This window comes from Amblyraja radiata, chromosome 2, assembly GCF_010909765.2.
Source record: "Amblyraja radiata isolate CabotCenter1 chromosome 2, sAmbRad1.1.pri, whole genome shotgun sequence".
Lineage (NCBI taxonomy): Eukaryota > Metazoa > Chordata > Chondrichthyes > Rajiformes > Rajidae > Amblyraja > Amblyraja radiata.
The window spans coordinates 23,571,481-23,596,444 of NC_045957.1; the positions used below are offsets into that span (position 1 = coordinate 23,571,481).

The 24,964-nt window shown below is 46.8% G+C and overlaps 1 protein-coding gene across 4 annotated transcripts in view; it reads left to right on the forward strand.

The window, feature by feature from the left end:
• LOC116987285 (pituitary adenylate cyclase-activating polypeptide type I receptor-like) overlaps positions 1–24,964 on the forward strand; it is a 74,871-nt gene that overhangs the window by 40,895 nt on the left and 9,012 nt on the right. For 2 of the 4 annotated variants that reach the window (XM_033043185.1, XM_033043205.1), the window contains exon 11: positions 11,207–11,284. The exons of the other annotated variants lie outside the window; for them this stretch is intronic. In XM_033043185.1, the coding sequence (XP_032899076.1) occupies positions 11,207–11,284 (78 nt within the window). The remainder of the gene's footprint in view (positions 1–11,206; positions 11,285–24,964) is intronic. 4 annotated transcript variants of the gene reach the window in all.

The window sequence follows — 24,964 nt, forward strand, 5'->3', positions numbered from 1 at the left end:
CTTTCTCCCTTTCTCTCTCCCTTTCTCTCTCTCTCCCTCTCTCTCTCCCTCTCCCTCTCCCCCTCTCTCTCCCCTGATCTCGCCCCCTCTCTCTCCCCTTTCGCCCCCCTCTCTCTCCCCCCTCTCTCCCCCCACTCTCCCCTGTCTCTCCCTCTCCTCTCCCTCCCCCTCTCCCTCTCTCCTTTTTCTTTCTTTCACCTTTTCTCTCTCTCTCTCTCTTGCTCTCCTTTTTCTCTTTCGCCTTTTCTCATCCTTTCCTTTGCCCTTTCTCTCTCTTTCTCTCACTTTCTCTCTTTTGCCTTTTCTCTCTCTCTTTCCTTTTTCTCTCTTGCCTTTTCTCTTTCTTTCTCTCTCTCTCTCTCTCTCCTTTTTCTCTTTCGCTCTCTCTCTCTCTCCTTTTTCTCTCTACCTTTTCTCGCCATTTCTCTCTTGCCATCACTCTCCCTCCACCCTTTTTCTCTCTCCCCCCTCTCTCCCCCTCCCTCTCTCCCCCTCCCTCTCTCCCCCTCCCTCTCTCCCCCTCCCTCTCTCCCTCTCCCTCTCTCCCCTCTCCCCTTCTCTCTCCCACGCTCTCCCCTTTTTTTTTTCTCCGCCCCTCACTCTTTCTCCCCCTCTCCCTCTCTTCCCCCTCCCTTTCTCTCCCCCTCTCTCTCTCTCCCCCTCTCTCTCCCCCTCTCCCTCTCTCCCTCTATCCATCTCTCTCTCCCTCTCTCTCCCTCTCTCTCTCTTCCTCCCTCTCTCCCCCTCTCTCCCACTCTTTCTTTCTCTCCCCTCTCTTTCTCTCCCCCACTCTCCCGAAGGCAGGAGTTTCTATCTCTGAATGCTTCTCAGCTAATGCTCACTTTGACCTTGGATTGGCAAGTGAGGGCACTCACTTCCACAGCCCATCGACCCACACATCAGTGCCACCCTCTGCCAGTCCCTGGGCATCAATCGCAGGGGCCATCTATCATTGCCCATCCCTAAATGCCCTTTGTGGATGACTGCATGCTTTTCTCATATTGTCTTATCACACAGAAGGCCACTTGACCCATTGAGTTGATGCTAGCTCTCGTAGCCATGTCTTCAGTTCTCCGACTTCCTTCCCAATAATTGACGTCCTCTAACATTTCCATCGACTTCCGCTGAGTCACCAATGCAATTTACCAACTGACCCGCACGGCCCTGAGACATGGGAGGAAACCAGAGCAACCAGTGGTCACAGGGAGAACGTGCAAACTCCACACAGACAGTGCCAGAGGTCAGGATGGAGCCCGGTTCTCTGGGGTTTGTGGGGCAGCTATCCTGCTATCACCTCCACCTTGCTCCATGTCTGTTGAAGGCACCGATGGATTGGGAGTTCCGAGATTAAGACCCAGTGACAATAATTTCATTTCCATATCATAAATCCGACCCACACTCTTTTACACTGGATATATAGGCTGCACATTTGATACCAGTCCTTTACCTGAAAGAGGCAACTCTAGATAGAGTGGTTACATTGGCATATTGTATGCTTGCCTTCATTCGGACGGGGCATTGTGTATAAAAGGCAGGAAGTCATGGTGCAGCTCTAAAGGATTTTGTTCAAGGCCGTATCTGGAGTATTGCATGAAGTTCTGGTCGTCCTCATTGCAGGAAGGATGTAGAGGCTTTGGAGAGGGTGCAGAGGAGGTTTACCAGAATAATACCAGGATTAGTGGGTATTCGCTACAGGGAGAGGTTGGATAAGCTTAGATTGTTTTCTCTGGAATGCCAGAGGTTGAGGACTGATAGCTGCATATAAAACTATGGATAGGGGAGAATCAGAACTTTTTTTCCAGAGTGCAAATATCAAAGACGAGAGGGCATAGGTTTGTGAAAGAGACAAAGTGTGAAGGCGATGAGTGAGGCAAGTATTTTTACAATGACAGTGGTGGATGACTGGAATGTGCTGCCAGAGGTGATGGTGAAGACAGATCTTATAGAAACATAGAAGATTATTAAGGGATTGGACACGCTGGAGGCAGGAAACACATTCCAGATGTTGGGGGAGTCCAGAACCAGGGATCACCGTTTAAGAATAAGGGGTAAGCCATTTAGAACGGAGATGAGGAAAATCATTTTCACCCAGAGAGTTGTGAGTCTGTGGAATTCTCTGCCTCAGAAGGCAGTGGAGGCCAATTCTCTGGATGCATTCAAGAGAGAGCTAGATAGGGCTCTTAAAGATAGCGGAGTCAGGGGATATGGGGAGAAGGCAGGAACGGGGTACTGATTGTGGATGATCAGTCATGATCACATTGGATGGCGGTGCTGGTTCGAAGGGCCGAATGGCCTACTCCTGCACCTATTGTCTATTGCCTATATGATAGTGGTGTTTAAAACGTTTTCAGATAGGCGCATTGATATGCAGGTAATTGAGGGATATGGATCACATGCAGGCAAAGAAGATTAGTTTAACTTGGCATCATGTTCGGCACGAACATTGTGGGCCGAAGGGCCCGTTCCTGTGCTATAGTTCTATGTTCTATAAATGTGTAGTCAAACTAGTTAATCAAATCTATGTAAATCAGACTAGGACTTTAGAGATACAGCGTGGAGACAGGACCTTCAGCCCACTGCGTCCGCCGCGCCAACCAGCAATCACCCCGTGCACTAGCACTATCCTACACACGAGGGACAATTTATAGTTTTTCCCAAGCAATTAACCTGCAAACCTGTATGTCTTTGGAATGTGGGAGGAAACCGGAGCACCCAGAGAAAGCCCACGCGGTCACAGGGAGAACGTGCAAACTCCGTGCAGGCAGGATCGAACCCGGCGTTGTAAGGCAACAACTCCACCGCTGCACCACCGTGCCACCCCTAATTGAATTTCATGAAGTCGCTGGTGTTGATGTTATAGATGGTTTAATGGAAGGGTGAAGGTTAATGTTGGGGCCCTGGCTCTTACACACACTCGCATTAAACATCCATTATGTTGCTGTCTGTGTGAGACAACACTTTGTGGTGGGGAAAGCTGCCCGCAGGCACTTCAATGAGGAGGGAAAGTGATCAGGTGTCTCCTTAACCCTTTAAACTTACATAAAGCAAAAAGGAAATAAGGGCAACCTTTCGGGGTGGCACAGAGGTAGAGTTGCTGCCTTACAGCACCAGAGACCCGGGTTTGATCCTGACTATGGCTGCTGTCTGTTCGGAGTTTATATGTTCTCCCTGTGACCGCGTGGATTTTCCACGGGTGCTCCAGTTTCCCCCCACATCCCGAAGACGTGCAGGTTTGCAGGTTAATTGGTTTCTGTAAGTTGTCCTGTGTGTGCAGGGAGTGGATGTGGAAGTGTGATAACTATTGTGAACGGGTGATCGATGGTCAGCATGGACTCGGTGGGCCGAAGGGCCTGTTTCCCTGCTGTATCCCTGAACACAATGGTGAGGGGGTAAAGCTTAAAGGAGACATGCGGGGTGGCTTTTTTACACAGAGGGTGGTGGAGGCCTGGAACGCGCTGCCATGGCTGGTGTTGGAGGCAGACATGATAGTGGCGTTTGAGACTTTTAGATAGGCACATGGATATGCAGGGAATGGAGGAATATGGATTGCGTGCAGGTAGATAAGTGTTGGTCTTGACATCATCTTCTGTTCTTGTGCTGCACTGTTCTAAGTTCCATAAAATTACTTTAATTTGATTTGATATGGCAGCATGGGGTAGATGGAGTCAATGGAAGAGAGGTTGGCTTGTGTGATGGTCTGGGATGCATCCACAATTTTTCCACGATTCCTTGCGGCCTTTAATGGAGCTGTTCCCAGACCTTGCTGTGATGCATCGCAATAAAATGCTTTCTGTGGCGTATCTGCAGAAGTTGGTGAGTGTGGCTGGGGACATGTTAAACTTCCTAAGCATTCTAAGAAAGTAGAGGCGTTGATATGCTTTCTTGACCGTTGCTTCAATAGGGTTGGTTCAGGAAAAGTGGCTAGTGATATTTATTCCGAAGAATTTGATATTTACTCTTAGGAACCAAAGCATTTCATAGCATTTCCAGCGTTTCCAAAGAACTTTGAGAAAAGACTTGGCTCATATATGAGTCCATCTTTTCCTCCTGCAATAATGCAAATGTTATAATATGATAACAGCGATCTATTTCTTTCTCAACAGTACATTCCATTTCCATGAGACCAGTTTGTATTCTGCAAATTTATTTTTTTGAAACTGGGGTTTAAATGGAAACAAAATGCTCTTTCACAATTAATGACAGCATTTAAATACCCTTTTATTGACTCCTTCTCACTAGAGGTGACACAGTAGCTCAATGGTAGAGTTGCTGCCTTACAGCGCCAGAGATCCAGGTTTGATCCTGACTACGGGTCTAGTTAGTTTAGTTTATTATCACGTGTATTGAGGTACAGTGAAAAGCTTTTATTGTGTAATAAAACAATATATGATTCCAATCGAGACATCCACAGTGTACATATACATGATAAATGGAATAACTTGAATAACGTTTAGGGCAAAATAAATCCAGTAAAGTCTGATCAAAGACAGTCCAAGCATCTCCAATGAGGTAGACTGTGATCACGTGGGTTTTTTCCGGGTGCACCGGTTTCCTCCCACATGTGAAAGACGTATAGGCCTGTAGGTTAATTGGCTCCTGTAAACTGTAAATTGTCCCTAGTGTGTAGGATAGAACTAGCGGACAGGGTGATTGCTGGTCGGCGTGGACTCGGTGGGCCGAAGAGTCTGTTCCCACACTGCATCTCTAAAGTCTGTCAATTTAACTCGAGTTTAACAAGGGCCATAGATTTCCCTGAAAGAGGCAACACTCCTTTAAAAGGCCAGCACTCCCTAAAAGGGGCTTCACAATGACTTGTGTTCAAGAAAGCATATGGTTTTCTTGACCACTAGGCAGCTATCCCCATGTGGTTGCATCCATTCACGTTAGAAGTCATTACAAGTAATGGATTGAGTGAGATATGGTGTTTAAGAGGGAACTGCAGATGCTGGAAAATCGAAGGTACACAAAAATGCTGGAGAAACTCAGCGGGTGCAGCAGCATCTATGGAGCGAAGGAAATAGGCAACGTTTCAGGCCGAACCCCTTCTTCAGACTGATGGGGGGTGAGGGGGGGGGGGGGGAGAGGAAAGGAAAAAGGAGGGGGGGGAGGAGCCCGAGGGCTGAGGGAGAGATAGGAAGGGGAGGAGACAGCAAGGGCTAACAGAATTGTGTGAATTCAATGTTCATGCCCCCAGGATGCAGACTCCCCAAGCGGAATATGAGGTGCTGTTCCTCCAATTTCCGGTGTTGCTCGCTCTGGCAATGGAGGAGACCCAGGACAGAGAGGTCGGATACAGAATGGGAGGGGGAGTTGAAGTGCTGAGCCACCGGGAGGTCAGGTTGGTTAATGCGGACCGAGCAGAGGTGTTCGGCGAAACGATCGCCAAGCCTACGCTTGGTCTCACCGATGTAGATCAGCTGACATCTAGAGCAGCGGATGCAATAGATGAGGTTGGAGGAGATGCAGGTGAACCTCTGTCGCACCTGGAACGACTGCTTGGGTCCTTGAATGGAGTCGAGGGGGGAGGTAAAGCGACAAGTGTTGCATCTCTTACGGTTGCAACGGAAAGTGCCCGGGGAGGGGGTGGTACGGGAGGGAAGGGAAGAATTGACAAGGGAGTTGCGGAGGGAGCGGTCTTTGCTGAAGGCAGACATGGGGGGAGATGGGAAGATGTGGCGAGTGGTGGGGTCACGTTGGAGGTGGCGGAACTGACGGAGCACTATTTGTTGTTGTATACAGCAATTTGTTCTTCCCCCGCACAATTAAAGCATGGAATAATCTCCACCCAACTATAGTTACCCAACCAGATGCAACTAAATTTAAAGTAGCTCTTTCTTCCCAATAACCCTTTCTGGCTTAATCCCTCCCTTCACCACCTCCAGTTTAAATTCCATTTGGAATATTTTGGAGGACCAAGAAACCAAGAAACCAAGAAGACGGCTAGTGTGGTGAAAGGTGAGGACTAGGGGGACTCTGCCCTTGTTGCGAGTGGGGAGGATGGGGAGAGAGAGCAGTGTTACGGGGTATGGAAGAGACCCTAGTGAGAGCCTCATCTATAGTAGGGGAGGGGAATCCCCGTTCCCTGAAGAATTAGGACATTTCAGATGCCCTGGTGTGGAACGCATCATCCTGGGAGCAGATGCGGCTTATACGGAGGAATTGGGAGTAGGGGATGGAGTCCTTACAGGAAGCAGGCTGGGAAGAAGTGTAGTCCAAATAGCCGTGGGAGTCAGTGGGTTTATAGTGGATGTCGGTCAGAAATCTATCACCTGCGATGGAGATAGTGAGGTCAAGGAGTGAGATATGTTACTCATCAGGAGGTGGGATGCAAGGGGAAAATATACAGTTAATGGCAAGACCCTTAACGGCATTGACGTCCAGAGTGATCTTGGATTCTAAGTCCATAGCTCTCTGAAGGTGGCAACACAAGAAGATAGAGTGGTAGAGAAGAGTTATAGTATGCATGCCTTCATCGGTCGGGGCATTGAGTATAAAAGTCAAGAAGTCATGCTTTATTACACACTGTGCCTGGAAAGCATTGGCATGGGTGGTGGTGGAGGCAGATACAGTAATAATGTTTAAGAGGCTTTTAGATAGGTACATGACTATGCAAGGAATGGAGGGGTATGGATCACATGTAAACTAGAGGAGATTAATGTGGCATCATAGAGACACAAAGAACTGCAGATGCTGGTTTAAAAAAGACACAAAGTGCTGGAGTAACTCAGTGTGTCAGGCAGCATCTCTGGAGAACATGAATAGATGAAGATTCGGGTCGGGTCAGACTGATTAGGGGGAGGGAGTTTGTGCTGAGGGAGAAAGCTGGTAAAGTAGTGGGGCATCATGGTCAGCACCGACATTCTGGGCCTGTTCCTAGGTTCAGGCTTATTATTGTCATGTGTGCTGAGGTCCAGCAGTGAAAAGCTTTACGTTTCTCTTCAGACTGATTATAGTAGGGGGGAGAAAGCTGGTTAAGAGAGAAGTGGGGGGGGACAATGCCGGAAAGTGATAGGTGGATACAGGTGAGGGTGAGGGGGGGGGGGGTGATTATCAGATGAGTGTAGTAAGTGACAAAGCGGGAGTGGGGGATATGGGTGACAGGATCCACTGGCTTTACATTTCACTCCACCTCCTACATCCTCACCTGATATCCCTTTGTCTCCTTTTCACCTCTAGCTTTGGAGACAAAAAGAACTACAAATGCTGGAATCTTGAACAAAACACAAAGTGCCAGAGGAACTCAGCAGGTCAGGCAGCATCTGTGGAGGGAATGGACAGGCGACGTTTCAGGTCGGGACCCTTCTTCAGACATGTACAATTTCTTGACTCACCTTCCGAACTGATGTAGATCTTGTTGTAAATTTAGATATCCTTCAGTCTGAAGAAGGGTCCCGGCCCGAAGCGTCATCTGTCCATTCCTTCCGCAGATTCTGCCTGAGCCACTGAGTTCCTCCAGCACTTTGTGTTTTGTTTATATATATCTGTCCAAGTGTCGTAATTGTATCCGCTTCTTCAGCTCTTTAATTTAGTTTGGATTATTGGAGATGGTTTAAATTGGCATCAATGTTGGCACAGCCACAATGGGCCGAATGGCCTGTTTCTGTGCTGTACAGTGCTAGGCTTTGTTCTATCTCAGGCACTAAAAAAAAGAAAGAAACATCTATTGAAGCCAGAACCATATAGAAACAGAAGAGGCCAGTCATCCCCTCTGTGGCCATTCTGTCCTACTAGTCATTCTAGCACTGTGAGCTATGACCTCCTTTGATTAAAACTATACATCCAGGGAGACCATAACTGACCATCTGACAATGGCAGTAAAACCAGGGAGGTGAATATTCTCAGCAGCTTATGGTCTAGTTCAGGTTCAGGTTAATTGTGGGTCAGCACAAGTATATTGAAGTACAATATAGAAACAAGGAACTGCTAATGCTGGTTTATGCCAAAGATAGACACAGGATAGACACAACTCTGGAGAATAAGAATGGGTAACATTTTGAGTCGGGATCCTTCTTTAGACTGTCGAAAGAAGGGTCCCAACCCAAAACGTCACCCACCCTTTGTCTTCAGAGATGCTGCCTGACCCGCTGAGTTACTCCACCATTGTGTCCCTACATTGAGGTGCAGGTGCAATGCAAATCTTGCTTGCAGCAGCATCATAGGCACATAGCCTCAGACAATACACAAAATTATACGTACAAGATACTTGAATTGCACATAAGATACTGAAATTAGAAAGGAATTTGCCACAAAAAAACAATTCATTAGTGCAAAAATATAACTATAAAACAAAACAGTCCACAGTAGTGCAAGAGGTGGTCTGAAGTGTTCTGTTGCTGAGGTAAGATTAGGGTTGTGCAGGTCTGTTCAAGAACCTGATGGTTGTAGGAAAGTAGCTGTTTTAAGGGCCTGTCCCACTTTCACGACCTAATTCACGGCCTCTGCCGAGTTTGCCCTTGACTCATAATCGCAGCATGGTCGTCACGAGGCCGTAGGAGGTCGTAGGTAGGTTGTAGCAGGTCGTGATGCTAGTCGTAGGTACTCGTGGCATCAAGTAGGTCAGGGCGTTTTTTCTAGCCTGATGAAAAATGTCCACGAGTAAAAATGGTCGTGAATTAGGTCGTGAAAGTGGGAAAGGCCCTTTAGTTGTTCCTAGTGTGTGGGATAATGTTAGTTTAGTTTAGAGATACAGCGCGGAAATGGCCCTTCGGCCCATCGGGTCCGCGCCAACCAGGGATCCCAGCACATTAACACTATCCTACACACACTACATTTACCAAGCCAATTTACCTATATACCTGTACGTCTTTGGAGTGTGGGAGGAAACCAAAGATGCAGGTCACGGGGAGAACGTGCAAACTCCTTACAGACAGCGCCCATAGTCGTGATCGAATCCGGGTCTCCTGCGCTGCAAGCGCTGTAAGGCAGCAACGCCACCTCTGCGCCACCGTGCCACCCTCTGTTCCTGTACCTGGTTTGGACTTCAGGCTTGTGTACCTGCTGCCCAGATGTTGGCGATCCATGGTGATAGACGCCCCTTTCTTGAGGAAGGGTCTGGTGTAGATGCTTCCGATGGTGGGAGGGCTGTGCATCGCCCATGTGCATCGGGCTGGGTCCACCACTCTCTGCAGCCTCTTGCGTTCCTGTGCGTTGAAATTGCCGTACCAGGCCTTGATGCAACCAGTCAGGATAGTTTTTACAGTCCATCCCTAGAAGCTTGTTAGAGTATTCGGTCATATGCCAAATACGTTTAAACTTCTAAGAAAATAAAGGAATTGACTGGCGTGCCTTCTGCATGATTATATCTATGTGCCGGCTTTTGGCAAAAAAAATAATCAGACAGCAAACATAATCAATGTCAAAAATAACAAAACTTTATCTACTCCCTGTATTTGTTGAACTCATTTGTGTTCAAAGAGCAAATATATATTAAACACAGAGAAATAACTTGGCATATAGCCCTGAGAGTGTACTGTTGCCTCACAGCTCTGGTGGCCCAGCTGTCCATGTGTGGAGTTTAGTTTATTTTAGTTTACTATTCTCACGTGCAGTGAAAACCTTTCTTTGTTGCCTGCTATCCAGTCAGCAGAAAGACTATACACAATTACAATCAAGCCTTTGCAATTACAATACAGTCCACGGTGCACAGATACAGGGTAAAGGAAATAATGTTTAGTGCAAGATAAAGTTTGAAAGTTTTCCCAGCGACCACGTGGGTTTCCTCCGGGTGCCCCAGTTTCCTGCCACATCCCACAAAGAGGTGCGGGGTTTGTAGGTTAGCTGGCCCTCAGTAAAAAGCCTCCAGTATTCCATTGAGAAGAACCTCAGTGACCTCGTGGGTTAATTGACCTCTGTAAATCGCCCCTAGCGTGGGTGTGTGAGTGGTGGAATTTACAGGGAGTTTATAAGAATGTGGGGGAGAATAGACGCACTCCAAAGACGTACAGGGTTGAAAGTTAATTGCCTTTGGTGAAATTGTAAATTATCACTAGTGTGTGTAGATCGTGTTAATATACGAGGATCGCTGATTGGTGGAGACTCAATAGGCCGAAGGGCTTGTTTCCTCATGTATTTCTAAACTAAACTAAACTAAATTAAATAGGTTGCAGAATAAATTAGATGTTATTCTTTGGAGGGTAGAGTTTCCTTTCCAACTGGGACTGGCTGACATCTGGAACTCTGCCATTAGAGGTGATTGAATCGGATATAGTCACTGGTGTTTAATATGCCTTTAGATAGGCACATACAGATGTACAGGAAATGGAATATATAAAATACATTTGGACAGGTCTAGGATAGGAAATAGAGTGATAGGAAGCTAGTTGGGCTAGGGGTTTAGTACAGGAGGCTGAGGCATGGTCTTATAGAGGTGTATAAAATGATGAGGGGAATAGATAGGGGTGAATGCGCGGAGTCTATGTCGGGATGGACTCAGTGGGCCGAAGGGCCTGTTTCTACACTGCATCTCGAAAGTCTAAAGGCTAAAGATAGGGTGAATGCATAGAGTTTTTACCCAGAGTAGTGAATCAAGAACCAAAGGACATAGGTTTAAGGTCAGAGGAGAAAGATTCAATAAGATTTTGAGTGGCAATGTTTTTGCACTGAAGGTGGAGGGAATATGGAGCGAGCTGCCAGACAGAGGGGGTAGTTGAGGCAGGTACTTCAACAACATATAGAAGACTTTTGGGCAGGTACATGTGTTAGATGGGGCATCTAGGTCCACATGGGAAAGTTGGGCCGAAGGGCATTTTTCCGTACTGCATGACTCTATGACGACCTTGGTTCTATAAGTTGACTGAGACTGGGTGGGTTGGCAATGGGACTCATGCCGTTTGATGGTCTTCGAGACGCAAGGGGTGGGGAGATGTTTCAAACGTGTTCATGTTGCAGTGTTAAAATAGTCCATTACCCCATCCCCAAACCCCCCAAACTCCCCCACCCACAACCCCCCCCCCCCCCCCTTCCACCAACCCCTCCATCACCAAACGCAGGGTTAAATGTGGAGTGCCTCAAACAAATAAAACAACTTGGTTTATGCTTTGGAAGCGCCCCAAACAGCTTTATTTATTTTTCTCTTTCTTCCACTCACTTTCATCTTTTATTTATTTCCTCTTCCCCACTGCCATCATCATCTTTTCTCCCCTCCCTCCCTCTCCCCGTCTCAATCTTCTGTAAATCAACTGAATGAAACCTTTGTCATATTTGCCAGCTGTGTCCAGAAATGCTACTGTAAACCTCAGAGAGATAACCATGTTTGCAAGATGTCAGAACTGTCCTGCATTACCTTGTAAGTGAAACCTGGAGCTCCCCTCTCTAACCCCTCCCCCCCCCCCCCCCAACCCCTCCTTTCCCCTACCCCCCCTCCCCCCTTCCCTCCCTCATCCCCCCCCCCCCCCCCCCCTCTTCTCCCACCACCAACTCCAGACTAAATGTTTGTTGTGAAAAAAATGCATGCCTTAAATATTTATTTCTTCTTGGTTCTTCTTGGTGTTTCTGGAAGAAATTAATAGTCAACCTTCTGTCTTGCAATGTCAGAGATTGATCTAAGTTGGAGCAACAATCCCTGGAAAGTATTAAGTTAGTTTAGTTTTGTTTATTACTGTCACGTGTACCGATGGTACAGTGAAAGGCTTTTGTTTGCGGGCTATCCAGTCAATGGAAATGCAGAGAGTTGTGGACATAGCCCAGGCCATCTCCCTCACACTGACTCCATACACACTTCACGCTGCCTCGGCAAGGCCACCAGCATAATCAAGGACTAGTCTCACCCCAGTCACTCCCTCTTCCCCCCCCCCCTCTCCCATCAGGCTAGAGGTACAGAAGTATGAAAACATACACCTCCAGATTTAAGGACAGTTTCTTCCCAACTGTTAACAGGCAACTGAACCATCCTACCACCAACTGGCCTCCCATCTACCTCATTAGAAACCCTCAGACTATCTTTAATCACACTTTACTGGACTTCATCTTGCACTAAATGTTATTTCCTTTATCCTGTGTCTGTACACTGTGGACGGCTTGATTGTAATCATGTACAGTCTTTGCACTGACTGGATAGCACACAACAAAACGTTTTTCACTGCACATCATTACTCGTAACAATAAAAGAAACTAAAAAGACTATACATGATTCCAATCATATTGTCCTTTTCAAAGTGATCTTGCCTTGTTTACAACTCACAGGCAATGTTTCAATGTGCTCTCAGTGTTGTTTGTCACTTATTTTGATCAATGTGGGAGCTTTTGTTCAGATTACACTCAAGGCCAGTGTTAACTCGTCAACAATACAGCATCAATTTAATCCGCTCCTTGAAAGCTCGTAGATACGACAATGATATGGGCTTAGTGTAGACACAAGGAGCTGCAGATGCTGGTTTATGAAAAAAAGATACAAAGTGCTGGAGTAACCCCATAGGACAGTGACACAGGAAACAGCAGTGGCTGGTTTTAAAAAAAGACACAAAGTGCTGGAGTAACTCAGTAGGGTCATGCAGCATCTCTGGAGAATGTGCATAGATGACGTTTCAGGTTTGGACCCTACTTCAGACTGATTGTGGTAGGAGGGAGAAAGCTGGGAATGCAGATCTGGAGGAATTTCTTCAGCCCGAGGGTGGTGGATCTGGGGAATTCATTGCCACAGACGGCAGTATAGTTCATGTCATTGGGTATTTTTAAAGTGGAAATTGACAGGTTCTTGATTAGTAAGTGCATCAAAGATTATGGGGAAAAGGCAGGAGTATGGGGCTGAGAGGGAAAGAGATCATAGAAACATAGAAACATAGAAATTAGGTGCAGGAGTAGGCCATTCGGCCCTTCGAGCCTGCACCGCCATTCAATATGATCATGGCTGATCATCCAACTCAGTATCCCGTACCTGCCTTTTCTCCATACCCTCTGATCCCCTTAGCCACAAGGGCCACATCTAACTCCCTCTTAAATATAGCCAATGAACTGGCCTCGACTACCCTCTGTGGCAGGGAGTTCCAGAGATTCACCACTCTCTGTGTGAAAAAAGTTCTTCTCATCTCGGTTTTAAAGGATTTCCCCCTTATCCTTAAGCTGTGACCCCTTGTCCTGGACTTCCCCAACATCGGGAGCAATCTTCCTGCATCTAGCCTGTCCAACCCCTTAAGAATTTTGTAAGTTTCTATAAGATCCCCTCTCAATCTCCTAAATTCTAGAGAGTATAAACCAAGTCTATCCAGTCTTTCTTCATGACAGTCCTGACATCCCAGGAATCAGTCTGGTGAACCTTCTCTGCACTCCCTCTATGGCAATAATGTCCTTCCTCAGATTTGGAGACCAAAACTGTACGCAATACTCCAGGTGTGGTCTCACCAAGACCCTGTACAACTGCAGTAGAACCTCCCTGCTCCTATACTCAAATCCTTTTGTTATGAAAGCTAACATACCATTCGCTTTCTTCACTGCCTGCTGCACCTGCATGCCCACTTTCAATGACTGGTGTACCATGACACCCAGGTCTCGCTGCATCTCCCCTTTTCCTAGTCGGCCACCATTTAGATAATAGTCTGCTTTCCTGTTTTTGCCACCAAAATGGAGAACCTCACATTTATCCACATTATACTGCATCTGCCAAACATTTGCCCACTCACCCAGCCTATCCAAGTCACCTTGCAGTCTCCTAGCATCCTCCTCACAGCTAACACTGCCCCCCAGCTTAGTGTCATCCGCAAACTTGGAGATATTGCCTTCAATTCCCTCATCCAGATCATTAATATATATTGTAAATAGCTGAGGTCCCAGCACTGAGCCTTGCGGTACCCCACTAGTCACTGCCTGCCATTGTGAAAAGGACCCGTTTACTCCTACTCTTTGCTTCCTGTTTGCCAGCCAGTTCTCTATCCACATCAATACTGAACCCCCAATGCCGTGTGCTTTAAGTTTGTAAACTAATCTCTTATGTGGGACCTTGTCGAAAGCCTTCTGGAAGTCCAGATACACCACATCCACTGGTTCTCCCCTATCCACGCTACTAGTTACATCCTCGAAAAATTCTATAAGATTCGTCAGACATGATTTACCTTTTGTAAATCCATGCTGACTTTGTCCAATGATTTCACCACTTTCCAAATGTGCTGCTATCCCATCTTTAATAACTGACTCCAGCAGTTTCCCCACTACCGATGTTAGACTAACTGGTCTGTAATTCCCCGTTTTCTCTCTCCCTCCCTTCTTAAAAAGTGGGGTTACGTTTGCTACCCGCCAATCCTCAGGAACTACTCCAGAATCTAAAGAGTTTTGAAAGATTATTACTAATGCATCCACTATTTCTGGAGCTACTTCCTTAAGTACTCTGGGATGCAGCCTATCTGGCCCTGGGGATTTATCGGCCTTTAATCCATTTAATTTACCCAACACCACTTCCCGGCTAACCTGGATTTCACTCAATTCCTCCAACTCCTTTGACCCGCGATCCCCTGCTATTTCCGGCAGATTATTTATGTCTTCCTTAGTGAAGACGGAACCAAAGTAGTTATTCAATTGGTCCGCCATATCCTTGTTCCCCATGATCAACTCACCTGTTTCTGACTGCAAGGGACCTACATTTGTTTTAACTAATCTCTTTCTTTTCACATATCTATAAAAACTTTTGCAGTCAGTTTTTATGTTCCCTGCCAGTTTTCTTTCATAATCTATTTTTCCTTTCCTAATTAAGCCCTTTGTCCTCCTCTGCTGGTCTCTGAATTTCTCCCAGTCCTCCGGTATGCTGCTTTTTCTGGCTAATTTGTACGCATCATCCTTCGCTTTGATACTATCCCTGATTTCCCTTGTTATCCACGGATGCACTACCTTCCCTGATTTATTCTTTTGCCAAACTGGGATGAACAATTTTTGTAGTTCATCCATGCAGTCTTTAAATGTCTTCCATTGCATATCCACCGTCAACCCTTTTAGAATTAATTGCCAGTCAATCTTGGCCAATTCACGTCTCATACCCTCAAAGTTACCTTTCTTTAAGTTCAGAACCATTGTTTCTGAATTAACAATGTCACTCTCCATCCTAATGAAGAACTCAACCATATTATGGTCACTCTTGCCCAAGGGGGCACGTACAACAAGACTGCTAACTAACCCTTCCTCATTACTCAATACCCAGTCTAAAATAGCCTGCTCTCTCGTTGGTTCCTCTACATGTTGATTTAGATAACTATCCCGCATACATTCCAAAAAATCCTCTTCCTCAGCACCCCTGCCAATTTGATTCACCCAATCTATATGTAGATTGAAGTCACCCATTATAACGGTTTTGCCTTTGTCGCACGCATTTCTAATTTCCTGTTTGATACCATCTCCAACTTCACTACTACTGTTAGGTGGCCTGTACACAACACCCACCAGCGTTTTCTGCCCCTTAGTGTTTCGCAGCTCTACCCATACCGATTCCACATCCTGCAAACTAATGTCCTTCCTTTCCATTGCGTTAATCTCCTCTCTAATCAGCAACGCTACCCCACCTCCTTTTCCTTTCTCTCTATCCCTCCTGAATATTGAATATCCCTGGATGTTCAGCTCCCAGCCTTGGTCACCCTGGAGCCATGTCTCCGTAATCCCAACTATATCATAGTTGATATAGTTGATATCATCAGCAATGATCGAATAGCGGAGTAGACTCGATGGGCCGAATGGCCTAATTCTGCTTCTGAGTCTTCCAGTCTTATGGCATGCAATCTAGTTTAGATGAATGATGTCTTTGTGAAAAGCAAAGAGGTTTGCATCATGGTCCAAGCGGCAGATTTATGCACATTGGTTGGCATGCGCGTGCTTAGCGGCACTGAGCGGCTGTCAAATGTTCAGAAAGATCAGGCTTATGCCGAGGGCTCAGCGCTCTGTGGAGACCTTGTGAAGGAGGGGATGTGAGGGGAAAGCAGCCAATATCATCAAGGACCACTCACACCCCGGTTATTCCCTCTTCTCTCCTCTCTGGTCGGGCAGAAGATACAAAAGCTGGAAAGCATGGAGCACCAGACTCTTCTTCCCTGCTGTTAATAGACTACTGAATGGTCTTTAGAGTTTAGAGATACAGCATGGAAACAGGCCCTTCCCCCCACTGAGTGGTCACCTGTCAACTAGTTCTAGGCCACACACTAAGGACAATTTACAGAAGCCAATTAACCTACAAACGTACACGTCTTTGGAGTGTGGGAGGAAACCGGAGCACCCAGTGAAAACTCCGTACAGACAGCACCCGAAGCCAGGATGGAACCCGGGTCTCTGGTACGGTGGGGCACACTGTGTAGCATGTCACAAGTCAGGTCTGCATCATTTGCAGGGGAGCAGAATCGAGATACAATCGAGAAGCTCATCCTAACATAGCAGATGGACGGTGTCATGAATAATTCTACAGGAGTTTAACTCTTCGCCTCTTGTCTGTACAGTAGTTGAACACACCTCCCTCAGGCCCCTGAAAGCAAACCATAAGACAAAGGAGCAGAATTAGGCCACTCGGCCCATCAAGTCTGTGCCACCATTTAATCAAAACAAATCTATTTTTCCCTCTCAACCCAATTCCCCTGCCTTCACCCTGTAATTTTTGACGCCTTTACTAATCAAGAACTCCTATCAATCTCCGCTTTAAAAATACCCAATGACTTGGCATCCACTGCCGTCTGTGGCAATGAATTATGCAGATTCACCAACTGGATGTGTTTGGGAGGAGAGCAAGAAGTCTGGAGCGGGGCTCGAGGTTTGATAATGTTAGCGGCCTTTTGTCAATGCTTGCCTGACATACAGGGCAGATTAGAAGTGTATAAAAACATGAGGGGAATAGATAGGGGGAATGCACAGAGTCGTTTACCCAGGCTGGGGAAATTAATAAGCAGAGGACACCGGTTTCAGGTGAGAGGGGAAAGATTTAATAGGAACCCAAGGGGCAACCTTTTCACACAAAGGGTGGTGGGTGTATGGATGAGCTGCCAGAGGAGGTAATTGAGGCAGATGCAGTAACAGGCAAGGGCTGCACAGTGGCGTAGCTGATAGAGCTTCTGCCTCACAGTGCCAGAGACACCTGTTCGATCCTGAGCTCGGATGCTGTTTGTGTGGAGTTTGCACGTCCTCCCTGTGACCACGTGGGCTTCTTCCGGGGGCTTCAGTTTCCTCTCACATTCTGAAGATGTGCGGGTTTTAACTTGATTGTTGTCTGTTAAATTTCCCCTTGTATGTAAGGAGTGGATGTGAGTGGGATAACAGAACTAGTGTGAATGGGTGATCAATGGTCAGCGTGGGCTCAGTGGGCAGAAGGGCCTATTTCTAGTTATATGTTTAAATTATAAACAACATTTATACACATTGGACAGGTACGTGGATAGGAAAGGTTACAGTGTGAACATTTGTTTGCATGCAATCCAATCAGATCAGACAATACTGTACATCAATACAATCAAGCCATGCTCTAGCATTCGATGATCTATGTGTGTTTTATCATAAGGAGCATGGTCCCATTCTCCCAAAGCTATGGGGCAGTTTGGAATGAACTCAAAGGGACGTGGAAGGAACTACAGACAAAATGTGAAGGAAGGAACTGCAGATGCTGGTTTAAACCAAAGATAGACACAAAATGCTGGAGTAACTCAGCGGGACAGGCAGCATCTCTGTTGAGAAGAAAATGGGTGATGTTTCGGGTCCTGAAGAAGGGACTTGACCCAAAACGTCACCCATTCCTTCTCAACAGAGATGCTTCCTGAGTTACTCCAGCATTTTGTGTCTATCTGTGAAAGTACAGTAACTACTATGTAACCTGCCCATTGGGAACTTGATGTAGCTGGGTGCTCTGCTGGTTTAAATACTTGTTTTGGTTTATTATTGTCACATGCACCAAGGTACCGTGAAAAGTTATATTGTGCATTTATCCAATTAAATCAGATAATATATGCAAGTCAAACTCAAAGTACATGAGTACAACCAAGTCAAACTCACGTGCAGTAGGCAAAGGGGGAGATACAGAGTGCAGAATATAGTTCTCAGCATTGTAGCGCATCAGTTCCATAGACAATGTCCGCAATGGGATGGAGATGACTCTGACAGTACCCTAGCTTATGGAAGGACCATACGGAAGCCTGATAACAGAGGGGAAGAAGCCCCATAGTCTGGTGGCGTGCACTTTCAAATTTCTGTACCTACTGCAGATGGCAGCAGGGAGAAAAAGGAATGACAATACAATACAATACAATACAATACAATACAATACCGTTTATTTGTCATTTGAACCTCACATGAAGTTCAAACGAAATTTGGTTTCTGCAGCCATACAAGAAAAGAACCAAGACACACACCAACACAATTTACACAAACATCCATCACAGTGAATCTCCTCCTCACTGTGATGGAAGGCAAAGTCTTGTCTCTCCCCTGCTCTCCATTCCTCTCCCGAAGTCAAAGTCAAAGCCCCCGGCGGGCGCTAGCAAGTCCGCGGCCATTTAAAGCCGCGCCGGGCGATGTAAGGCCCCGCTCCAGGTCACTATCAACCCCGCAATTCAAGCGGGAGATGTCGCCGTTGCCGGAGCCCCGCAAAGCGGTCTCCCACCGGGGACCCGCGAGCTCCCGGTGTCACCATCCACCGGAGTCAGGTCACAGCAGCGCGCCACCGCAGCTCTCCACGCTCCGAAGCCGGTCAGCTCCACGATGGTAGGTCCGCAGCTCCGCAGGCTCCGTGACTTGAGCTGTCGTTCCGGTTGGAGGCCGCTCCACGGTGCTAGGCCCCAACGGCAACGGAGACCCGACAGGGAAAGGTCGGGTCCCCGTACAGGGAAGAGATCTAAAAATTTCCCCCACCCACCCCCCCGCCCCCCACACATACACAGTCAAAAACCCACCACAAACTATACACTCAACAGGACAATAAAATAAAAAAAGACAGACGGACTGCAGAGGCCGCTGCGACGTCGGTCGCGCCGCCAACCCGGGGTGGGACGACCTTTTGATTATATTAGCTGCTTTTCTGAGGCAGGGTGAAGTGTGGATGGAGTCAATGGTGGGCAGTCTGGACTGTGTGATGGACTGGTCTACATCCCCAACTCTGCGTTTTCTTGTGGTCTTGTGCAGAGCTGTTCCCAAACCAAGCTGCGATGCAGCCCACCAGTGTGTTCTCTCGGGTGAATACTGTTTAGGTCTCACCTGCAAACCAGCACAAATTGGTTCATTTATTTTAGGAGCGTGAATGAAATTAAAAACATTGTGCGATCATTGGAGATCATTGGGAAGCAAGAGACTGCAGATGTTGGAATCTTGAACAAAACAAAGAGTGCTGGAGGAACTCAGCAGGTCAGGAAAAGTTTAAAGGGGTATGAGGCAAATGCAGAGGTAGGGAGGCACAGTGGCGCAGTGGTAGATTTGCTGCCTTACAGCGCCAGAGACCCGGTTCGATCCTGACTATGGGTGCTGTCTGTACGGAGTCTGCAAGTTCTCCCTGTGACCGCATGGGTTTTCTCCGGGTGCTCCGGTTTCCTCCCACACTCCAAAAACTTACATGTTTGTAGGTGAATTGGCTTCTGTAAATTTTATACTGTTCCTATTCTGTAGAGCTAATGTATGGGGTGATCGCTGGTCGACGTGGACTCAGTGGGCCGAAGTGCCTGCTTCCATGCTGTATCTCTAAAGTCTAAAGTCTACATGGGACTAACTCAAGACGGCATGTTGGTTAGCATGACGAGTTGACCTGAAAGGCATGTACTTGAACAGGTACATGGATCGGAATGTTTCAGAGTGTTTTGGGCCATTTGACCATTATCCATCCAAATCTTTCCTATCCATATATCTGTCCAAATGTCCACAACATGGCCCGTCGGCTCAACTCATCCATGCTGACCAACATACCTTCCTGAGCCAATCCAATTTCCCAGAGTTTAGCTCATATCGCCCCCAAACCTTTCTCATCCCCATATCTGTCCAAATGCTTCCTGAAAGCTGTATTAGGACACCATGTTACAGCTGTGCATGGCGTTGGTGAGACCGCACCTGGAGTATTGAGTGCAGTCACGAAGGGTATCATTAAGGATATCAATAAGCGAGAGGGTACGGAGAAGGTTCACAAGGATATTGCCAAGACATGGGGGCCTGAGTTATAGAAATAGACTGGATAAGCAGAGAGATGTGCGGGGAAGGTTTTATTTACACAGAGGGTGGTGGGTACCTGGATCGCACTGCCAGGGGTGGTGGTGGAGGCAGGTACAATAGTGGTGTTTAAGGGGCTTGTAGATAGGCACATGGATATGCAGGGAATGGAGGAAAATGGATCATGTGTAGGCAGAGGAGATTTGAACATAGCATCAAGTTCAGGACGGACATTGTGGGACAAAGAGCCTTGTACCTTCACTCTATTGTTCTATGTGTTTAGTCCAGAATAAATAAGGGGTTTTATCTCTTGTCTTGTTCATGAGTTTATAAGTTATAGGAGCAAAATTAGGCCATTCTGCCCATCATTCAAAGTCCATCGTTCAATCATATTTCTCTCTCAACCACATTCTCTTGCCTTCTTCCCGTAACTCCTGACAATTGTACTAATCAAAAATTTGTCCATCTCTGTCTTAAAATTATCCAATTGTGGCAATCAATTCTACAGATTCATCACCCTTTGACTAAATAAATTCCTCTTCATCTCCTTTTTGAAGGTACGTCCTTTTATTCTGAGGCTGTACCCTCTGGTCCTAGACTCTCCCACTAGTGGAAACCCTCTCCACGTCCACTCTATCCAGGCATTTCACTATTCGGTTTCAATGAAGTCCACCCCTCATCCTTCTAAACTTCAGCGAGTACAGGCCCAGTGCCATTAAACGCTCATCATACGTTAACCCAATCATTCCTGGGATCATTCTCATAAACCTCCTCTGGGCCCTCAGCAACGCCAGCACATCCCTCCTCATATATGGGGCCCAAAACTGCTCGATCCAAATTGTGATATTGGATAATTGCTTGCTGTTTTGTAAGTTTCCCACAGGGCTCAGTAACACCATCCTAGAGTTGATGTTTTTTTTGCGAACCAGAAATGGCCTTATTTAGTAAAAATACAATTAATCAGACTAGCTGAACATTTCGAGAGTTGCCAGTAAGGATGAGACTGCAGACTGATGCTCAAAAAGATGGAGCTATCTAACAATCAATCCCACAATTTCTATTTATATTGGACCTTATTAATTCAGTAAATCATCCTAAAGTGCTCAAAAGTCAATGACCAAAGATTCTTTGCAAATTAGCTAAAAGCCATTTGAAGTATTGAAGACTGATATTTAGATTAGTTTTGTTTCGTTTAGAGATACAGTACAGAAACGGGGCCTTCTCACACTCACACTCTCCTACATACATTAGGGATAATTTACAATTTTTACCAAGACAATTAGCCGACAAACCTGCACATCTTTGGAGTGTGGGAGGAAACCGGAGCACCCGGAGAAAACTCATGCAGGCCAAAGGGAAAATGTACAAACTCCGTACAGACAGCACCTGTAGTCAGGATCGAATCCGTGTCTCCGGCGCTGTAAGGCAGCAACTCTACCGCTGAGCCATAGTGCCGCCCCTGTAGTCCCGGTCTTCCAATCAACCTCATTGCAGCCCTTGCACTTTTTCTGTAACTGTAACACTCTAACACTATATCCTACAAGCTGGTATTTTTCTCTCTGCTCTACCTGTTGCACCTGTGTATAGCTTGATTGTACTCATGGAAGGTATGATTTGACTGGATTGCATGCTAAAAATGTTTTTCAATATATCTCGATGCACGTGACAATCATAAACTAATATAAGGATCACACTGGAAGGACAGCAAACTGGAGGTATGAACAAGAGATTTACAGACAACATGAGATACTAGGCTGACAGGAAGCTGTGGAGGAAACAACATTTATCTGTTCTTATACCAAGAATGGATTGTGACTCCTGCACTTTCTCTGTTACGTTTAGTTTAGTTTAGAGATACAGCACGGAAACAGGCCCTTCGTCCCACCGAATCTCTGCCAACCAGCAATCCCCGCACATTAACACTAGGGACTATTTATAATTTTTACATTGCCAATTAACCTACGCGCTTTTGGACTGTGGGAGGAAACCGGAGCACCCGGAGAAAACCCACACGGTCCCAGGGAGAATGTGCAAACTCCATACAGACAGTTCGGATTCGAACTCGGGTCTCTGGCGCTGTAAGGCAGCAACTGCCGTGCCACCATATAACTATCTCTATCTTACTGGAGCGCTATATATTCTACACTCTGGTATTTTTCTCTTTGTCTCCATCATTTCAACCCCTTTGTCCGTCTGTGGGTTCTGCTGCACATGTGTTCCTTGTAACCCAATCCAATACCAGTGTCAGAATCTGAAGAATGATCCCAAACCAAAGCGTCAACTATCCACATTTTCAAGAGATGCTGCCTGACCTGTTGAGTTACTCCAGCATTTTGTGTCTATCTTCAGTATAAACCGGCATCTGCAGCTCCTTCCAACACACCAGTGTTCCTTCTCTGGTTCAGCCACAAATGCCTGCCTTTCGATCCCTGCAACAATCTTGCCTCCCTTCCATCCTCCTGCCCACCCCACACTGTTCACGGCACACCACCTTTTAGACTTTTCAGTGATGACTTTTGATGGCTCAGTTTGAAGTTCGAGGGACTGGTAAAAGATCAGCGTTGACTCAAAGCCCCCAGTGACAAAGCAAGGTTCCCAGCACTGTCAACTTGGTCACCCCTTTCCCTGGGCGCCCCGGTTTCCTCCCACACTCCACTGAAGTACAGGTTTGTAAGTTAATTGACTTCCAATTAAAAATTGTAAATTATCTCCAGTGTGTAGGATAGTGCTAGTGTACGGGGACCACTGGTCGGCCTGAACTCGGTGGGCTGAAGTGCCTGTTTACACGCTGTATCTCTAAACTAAACTAAACTAAAATCAGGACTACACCCTTTGCTTATGACAGAATGGATCAATAGTCTGATAACAGCGGGGAAGAAGCTGTTCCCAAATCTTGTGGTGCGTGCTTTCAAGATCTGTGTCTTCTGCCCGACAGGGGAGGGGAAAAGAGGGAATGACCAGGGTGTGAGTGGTCCTTGATTATGTTGACTGCTTCCCCGAGACAGGTAGATGGAGTCGATGGGGAGTGTGACTGGTTTGTGCGATGGACTGGGCTACATCCACAACTGTCTGCAATGTCCTACGGTCTTGACCAGAGCATGCTTCCTACAGTGCATCTGTAGAAGTTGGCAAGGGTCGTTGGAGACATGCTGGACTTTCTTAGTCTTCTGAGTAGTAGTGGTGTTAGTGGGCCTTTTTGGCCATAGCTTTGTTGTGGTTGGTCCAGGGCAAATTGTTGGTGACATTTATGCCTGGGATCTTGAAGCTTTCAACCATCTCCACTTCAGCACTTCTGAAATCATTGAAATCTACAAATCCTTAGTCACCTAGAATTTAAATCAAGGTTTGGGGACCATGTTTTAAATTGTTTAAGAAGGAACTGCAGATGCTGGAAAATCGAAGGTACACAAAAATGCTGGAGAAACTCAGCAGGTGCAGCAGCATCTATGGAGCGAAGGAAATAGGCAATGCTTCGGGCCGAAACACTTCTTCAGACTGATGGGAGGTTTGCTTTTGATCAAGTACCTCCTGCCTCTTCCCTCTCTCTGAAACCACACACATCCCCATCCTTTTCCACTTCTGGCCTCTCGACCCGTCTCCATTTTCAACTCATTGTTGCCAGCGACCACTTCTTCAATGGTCAATGCTTCTTTATTATCACCTGTGCAAGCACACAGTGAAATTCTTTGCCATACATAGAGACCAGTAAAATATTGCCATACCTAAGAACAATCCCCGATTAGCAACGTGTACAGAAATAGTGAAATGAGACTGCATGCAAGAGGCGCCAGGTTTTGGCACCATTACCCAAGTCTAGTCCGCGCTCTAGGTCTTATGGAGCGGTGCCCGATCCAGGCGAGCCCCAGGCTGCAGCAGGGCCTCCAGCCGTCGCCTTCCTCGGATATGTGGATCGACCAGCTAACTAACATACCTCTCCTCACCCGCCCACCTTTGTGCCCCAGGGGAGCCTCCCACAGCCGACTTTGAGGGTGGGGAAGGCCAGCCCCGGTTCCCTCTCCGACCGGCCTTGCTCCTCACATCCATAGTCACCAGCTAGATCCCTTCCGGTCTATCATCTTCGGGAAACAAGCAGGGGCCGGTTTGGCGGTTTCCCCCTATACACCGCGGCCCGCCTTGTCTTTGTGAGTCTGGCCACATGGCATCACGGGTCGTGCCCAGACCCTGAGCCTAGGTATTGGCTTCCGAACCTCTTCCACTTCCATCCAACCCCCCATCGTCCAAGCCAAGGGAGTGGTAGAATTCTCCCTCAGATTCCTAAGCACCTCCACATGGGTTCATTGTTGAATTTGCTCTAATTCCATTCCAACGAAGCACTTTAAGCTGATTGATCACATTAAAGGTCCAGAGTTACTGAAGTGACCATGTGGTCTTGCTGCCTCAATATCTCCCAAAACAAAACTCAAATGCTGGAGGTACTCAGCGGGTCAGGCAACATCTGTGGACAGGTAAAGTTTTGGGTCAGGACCCTTCTTCACACTGACGGACTGGTGGTGTGAAAGCTGCTGAAAGGAAGTGTGGGGGACAGGGCAAAGCCTGGCAGGTGAAGAAAAAAAGGGCGGCACTGTGGCACAGGGGTAGAGTTGCTGCCTTACTGCACCGGAGACTCTGCTTTGATCCTGGCCTCGGGTACTGTCAGTTCTCCCTGTAACCACGTGGGTTTTCTCCGGATGCTCCAGTTTCTTCCCACACTCCAAAGTTGTACGGGTTTGTAGGTTAATTGGGTTTGGTGAAATTGTAAATTGTCTCTTGTGTGTAGGATATTGCTAGTGTACAGGTGATCGCTGGTCAGCATAGGCTCGTTGGGCCGATGGGCTTGTTTCCACACTGTATCTCTAAAATCTAAAGACTGAATGTCTTCAAATATTCCATTCACTGC